The sequence below is a fragment of the Oncorhynchus gorbuscha genome, linkage group LG10 (assembly GCF_021184085.1).
Source record: "Oncorhynchus gorbuscha isolate QuinsamMale2020 ecotype Even-year linkage group LG10, OgorEven_v1.0, whole genome shotgun sequence".
NCBI classification, from domain to species: Eukaryota; Metazoa; Chordata; class Actinopteri; order Salmoniformes; family Salmonidae; genus Oncorhynchus; species Oncorhynchus gorbuscha.
In genome coordinates, this window is record NC_060182.1 from 30,725,987 (window position 1) to 30,731,986 (window position 6,000).

At 40.4% G+C, this 6,000-nt stretch overlaps 1 protein-coding gene across 2 annotated transcripts in view; it reads right to left on the reverse strand.

Annotated features, from left to right (window-relative positions):
* The window catches only part of LOC124045854 (uncharacterized protein KIAA1755-like), a 23,669-nt gene extending 17,962 nt beyond the window's left edge, over window positions 1-5,707 (reverse strand). For both annotated transcript variants that reach the window (XM_046365582.1, XM_046365581.1), the window contains exon 1: window positions 5,442-5,707. In XM_046365582.1, coding sequence (XP_046221538.1) covers window positions 5,442-5,444 — 3 coding nt within the window. In that variant the 5' untranslated portion in view covers window positions 5,445-5,707. The remainder of the gene's footprint in view (window positions 1-5,441) is intronic.
* Window positions 5,708-6,000: the final 293 nt, after the last annotated feature.

Sequence of the window (6,000 nt, forward strand, 5' to 3'; positions counted from 1 at the left end):
CGTCCAGCTCTCAGTTAGAACACCTGCTAGTCTATGGTGGTCAGGAGAAAAACCTACCCTTTCACTAACCTCTGCACCCAGTAACCCAATCTGCACTCTGACTGCTCGATTTGTACACTTTTATGTAACAGTCTGACTCGGGTTGTAAAGGCAGGATATATTACTGGAAACTTTCGAAGTTTACCTGTAAACTACCAGCATTTTGGTATTTTTCAAGGATTTTATGTAATCAATCACAAAACATTTAGTGACCCTTTTTTACAGGTGTCTGTAATTATCTTTGGCCCTCTGTGTGGCCTTATCACATGTAAAATATATGAAATAACTAATTATGATGATTTTAAAAATGTAATTGACAAAGCTGTAAAATATTATCCTAAATATCAACTTAGTGAATACCGTTGGTGTTTAACATGAGGTTTTTAGCATTAAATACTCTATATATATTTTTTTTTACACACCTTTATTTATTTTAATATGTCAGCATGTATTTGTTGTCAATGTTTTGGCATCAAACTGGTGGTAGTTTTGAAAAAGGTCAATAGTTGGAAGAGAACCATATGGTCTTTCTACTCGAAACTCATGGACAAAATGGACAAAAAATGAATACTACTGTATATATTAGTACTTTTAAAAAAGTTATTCAAGTATAAATGACGAAAGTTGACACAAGATACTAGACCTCCTCTAAAAGCCTCTCCCAAACACTTGGGATTTTCATCTTATGAAGGTTGGATCATTGTCTTGGAAAAGCTCTGTTGCCGCTGAAGAAGATAGAAACACCTGCTACATGGTCAAGGGAGTTTCTATGAAAGATGTGTTTTGTTCCATGCATACCTTTAAAGTTGTGGCAAAATGGCTTATGGACAACAAAGTCAAGATATTGGAGTGGCCATCACAAAGCCCTGACCTCATTCCCATAGAAAATGTTTGGACAGAACTGAAAATGCGTGTGCGAGCAAGGAGGCCTACAAACCAGTCAGGAAGAATGGGACAGAATTCCCCCAACTTATTGTGGAAGGCTACCCGAAACGTTTGACCCAAGTTAAACAATTTAAAGGCAATGCTACCAAATACGAATTGAGTGTATGTAAACATCTGACCCACTGGGAATGTGATGAAATAAATAAAAGCTGAAATAAATAATTCCTTCTACTATTATTCTGACATTTCTCATTTTTTAAATAAAGTGGTGATGCTATTTGGGGTTTTAGGCTGGGTTTCTGTACAGCACTTTGTGACATCAGCTGATGTATGAAGGGCTTTATAAATACATTTGATTGATTGATTGATCCTACCTGACCTAAGACAGGGAATTGTTACTAGGATTAAATGTCAGGAAATGTGAAAAACTTAGTTTAAATGTAATTGGCTCAGGTGCATGTAAACTTCTGACTTCAACTGTATGAGATGCAGGGCCTGATGTTGGGTCAATAGAAAACTAGGTCTGGGGCTGACCTGACCTAAAAACATTTTTTGAATAAAGCCCTTGTGTTATGTCATACTATGGTTGAATGAGTTGATCTCCACACTTAAAACAGCACTGCAGGGCAGGTTACTTATCAAGGCATGATAACAAGCCCTAAGGAAAGCATGACAGGTCATTTATTGGTCGTTTGAAATGAAAAACAGAGAAGCGCAGCCGAGGGTCTGCAATGTGGGAAAGTAGCATTAGCAGGGCTAGCACGGCCATGATTCATGGTTACTGTTATGTCTGAGCAACAAGAGAGCACCCTGAGGGTGTAAACAGCAAGCCTGCCTAACGGTCTACTGCTGAGTGCTGACATTCTGCTGAGGTAGGTCTAACACTGGGCACTAAATAAATACACATCCCATCTCTAAAATAAATGGCTCGTTTCAGATGCAGTTATCCCAGTGGAGATAGAGTACATTCTTATATTTCAGAGTTGAACATTTCTCTTCACTAAACAGCCAACCTAAACAACTCTTCTAAGCCAGTGGCCAAGACGCCTTTTAAGTATCCTAAAGTATTTCAGTATGAATTATCTTGTATACAAAATGTCTCTGTAATACGACCATGGATAATGTTATTTGGCAGAGCATCTGAGCAATTTAACTTCAGATAGGCAAAAGCTCAATTTCCTATGTTTACGTCAGTTTTTATTTTTTAACGTTCAACAAATTGCGTGGAGATGTTTAGACTCTCCTAGAGACCAGACGATCTTTGTGAGGTCTGAGGGACAGCTTTCTGTTGGCCATCAGGAGATAACACTGTCCTGTAAGCCACCCCCAGGATGACTGTCCAAACAACACACATCATTCTCTGTGGTCCCCCAGGACAGGCAGGCACAGTTTACCAAACTAGCTTATTATAGTAAGAATCTAAGAGATCACAAATACCTAAAAGGAATGGCAAACTGGACATCCATTTGCAGCTGGACCAATAGAGGGTTGTTGTAGCATCCAATACTGTGAATTTTTGGTATCCTACATCTGGTACATTTTTCACATGTTTCTATTGAACATTTGATTAGGTATGTTAGTTCTGTGTGACAGCGTTGGTTAGCCTTAATGATATCTTCATCTGGCATCCACTGAACAACAAACACATACAGACTTTTTAGGAATGCCCCAAAATGGAGATTAGGACAAAGTGTGTATTGTTTAGTTGGGATGAGCTGCCTGTCAGTAACCAACCAAGATGTTATGAGTCTGTTCAGTTCAGAAGCTAAGTCCCTACCATGCATCCAAAGGATGAGATTAACATCAAGCCACAGTACTCTTAGAAAAAAGGGTGCTATCTGGAACCTAAAACGGTTCTTTGGCTGTCCCCATAGGACAACCATTTGAAGAACCCTTTTGGGTTCCATGTAAATCCCTTTCCACAGAAGGTTCTACATGGAACCCAAAAGAGTTGTACCTGGAACCAAAAAGGGTTCGACCTGGAACCAAAAACTCACTGAGCACACAATGGTTGAATCAATGTCGTTTCCAGGTCATTTCAATAAAATGACATTTAACCAATGTGAAATAGACGTTGAATTGACATCTGTGCTCAGTGGGAGGGGTTATCCTTCGAGGACAGCTGAACAACCCTTTTGGAACCCTTTTCTCTAAGAGTGTAGTGCTCTTTAGAAGGCAACTCCGTCAATAAAATATGTGAATAGATTCAGAAAAGCACAGTGTTGCTCATTATACAGTCCCTGTGATAGTGAGCATTTAGTCTTACAGAGATGGCAAACTATGCAAACGAACACAGCCAACTGTGAAGATAAACCCAGCCAGTTCCCTCCTTTGTGTCCTCAATCAGCTGTGCTTTTTGGGCTTTGTGCCCAGATTTAGACTACTTACTGTAAATGTACTGGTGAGGTGTTGCAGAAATGAGATTCATATCTGTGATCTAAATAAATCAATGTCACTGTAACATTGTTTTAATTTACAGGCCAGTTAATAGAAGGGTCTCACTGCCGGATCACTACAGATACTCAATCAGGATCTGTCTAGGTTTAGTCCCCTTTGGGTTCCATAAATGGTTGCCCTGAGTGTAGCATACTGACTGCTGCACATTGACATGCTAATTCAGGTAAATGTCCATAAATGTCTTTTTTGACATGGGCTCTTTACAAACTGTGCTTGTGTCAATAATCATGGAGCTAAACTGATAAGCAAGCTATATACAGTGAGTATACAAAACATTAAGAACACCTGCTCTTTCCATGACATTGACCTTCCAGGTGAACACAGGTGAAAGCTATAAATCCTTATTGATGTCACGTGTTAAATCCACTTCAATCGGTGTAGATGAAGAGGAGGAGACGGGTTACAGGAGGATTTTAAGCCTTGAGACCATTGACAGATGGATTGTGTATGTGTACCATTCAGAGGGTGAATGGGCAAGACAAAATATTGAAGTTCCTGTGAACAGGGTATGCTAGCAGGTGCCAGGCACACCGGTTTGTATCAAGAACTGCAACACTGCTGCTTTGTTCCCGCTCAACAGTTTCCCATGTGCATCAAGAATGGTCCACCACCCAAAGGACATCCTGCCAACTTGACACAACTGTGGGAAGCATTGGCGTCAACATGGGCCAGCATCCCTGTGGAAGGCTTTTAACACGCTGTAGAGTCCATGCTGAGGCTGTTCTGACAATAAAATGAGGTTGGGGTGCAACTCAATATTAGGAAGGTAATTCCTAATGTTTGGTATACCCTGTGTATTGAAACAGAGGGCAGAATTGAAAGATAACCTCTCCTTGATAACACCTGAACAAAGTCATGATACATGTTCCCTGAAGTAAATGGACCGGGCGCACACAAAAAGCTGAGGGCAAATATCCTGCATTACACAGCAGAATTTACAGACAGGCATTCAATTACATACCAGTAGATCTATTCTGAGAGAATGTCTCAACATCTTGATTCACCACCTCAGATCAGAACGTGCTAACGCCCTCCATGAGAACATACCAAATTACAGTGAGAGAAAATAAACACAGGCCTAATCTGTGTGGATCTACTGTCAACCATCACTGAGCCACTGAGAAGCAGAGGTTATATTTAGTTGTTTCACAAGCTCTGCAAATGGGGTATGTATTGCATGCAAATACTAATTATGATGCCTTGTCTAGCAGAATGGCTTGAAGTTGGTGGCAGACCAGTAGTCTGGCATTAGTAGTGAGCTTAAAAACATTTAATTACAAGTAGGGGATCAGTTTCATCATCTTTACTCATCCTCCTACCTGTAATTATGTCACAGCTGAACATAGTTTTATTCAAACTGGCAGTTTTCCCTCCCTCGCATGATCACAGAGATAACAAGTACATAGAGAGCCTGAATTCTATGGTGTTCCATGAGTGGCCTCAATGTTTAAGAACTTACTGAGGTAACCAGGCAAGACAGTACATACTTTTTAATGCTAAAGAAAGAACTCTTGTTTTCAGGTTGTGGTTCAATGAAAACATACCGGTATGATGGTCACTTCAGTTCCTAAGTCTACCTCTCCAATGTACTCTCATCCTGAGCTATACAGATAATAAACATATAGCCATCCCCTCTCCAGAGCCCGAGTAGCACTTGAAACAGCAAAACATTAATTCAGTCATTTTTTCCCGAAGGGATCCTTTGTGCAATTCTATGTGCTGGACTCGAAGAGGAGACGCAGGGCAACAGATTCTGTGAGTGTTTTGGGAAATCACTGGGAAATTGCAAATGCACAGTAACCTGAAACCCTCACCTTGAGTCAAAGCATTTTGCTGTGTCGCTAGCTATGTGGGTTAGCCCTACATGTGTATTTGTAATGACAGAGATTATGGGGCCTATTTAGACATTTGAAGGATGTACATTTAAAAATATATATATTTTTAAATGATTTCCAATATGATGAAAATCCTATCAAAAAATAAAATACAAAAAATTACACACATATGAAATTGAATGAAATACAGTCAAATGAAGCCATGTTGAGCAGCAGTTACAGTACCATGTCTCCTACAGTGTGTTGGTTATCCAGTTAAGCAGGGATGTACAGAGTCCAGTCAAGAGGATAATCCTTAGACAGATGGGTCTCACAAGGTGACAAACTGACCACAGTATTCTCCAATATATCCACATTGTCTCTCATTGCTTACCGAGGAGGACAATACTTATAGAAACAGGAAAATGTGAATAAAATATATATATGTTCTTCTGCTGCTGCTAATACATCTCCCTGTCTGCTTTCTCTCTTCTGGTGTTATGTTTGTCTGCCCACAGTTTGAGAGGGGGCAGCATGACACAAGCAACTCATGCAAGCATGTAAGAGCGAGGGAGAGACAGAAAGAGAGAGAGGGAGTTAGAGGGGAGGGGAGAAGCTTTCCCTCTCAGAGGGAAATCCCTTCGAGATGATTTCTTACTTTTCTCTGGGGTTACGCTGAACTTCTGTCTCACCTCTCCCTCCCTCTTTCTTTATCGCTCCCCATCCCCTTCTCTCTTCCTCATCCTCTCTCACACATGCACCTTTCCCACTTTCCCATTCCTTTGGCTTCCATTCCACATTCCTG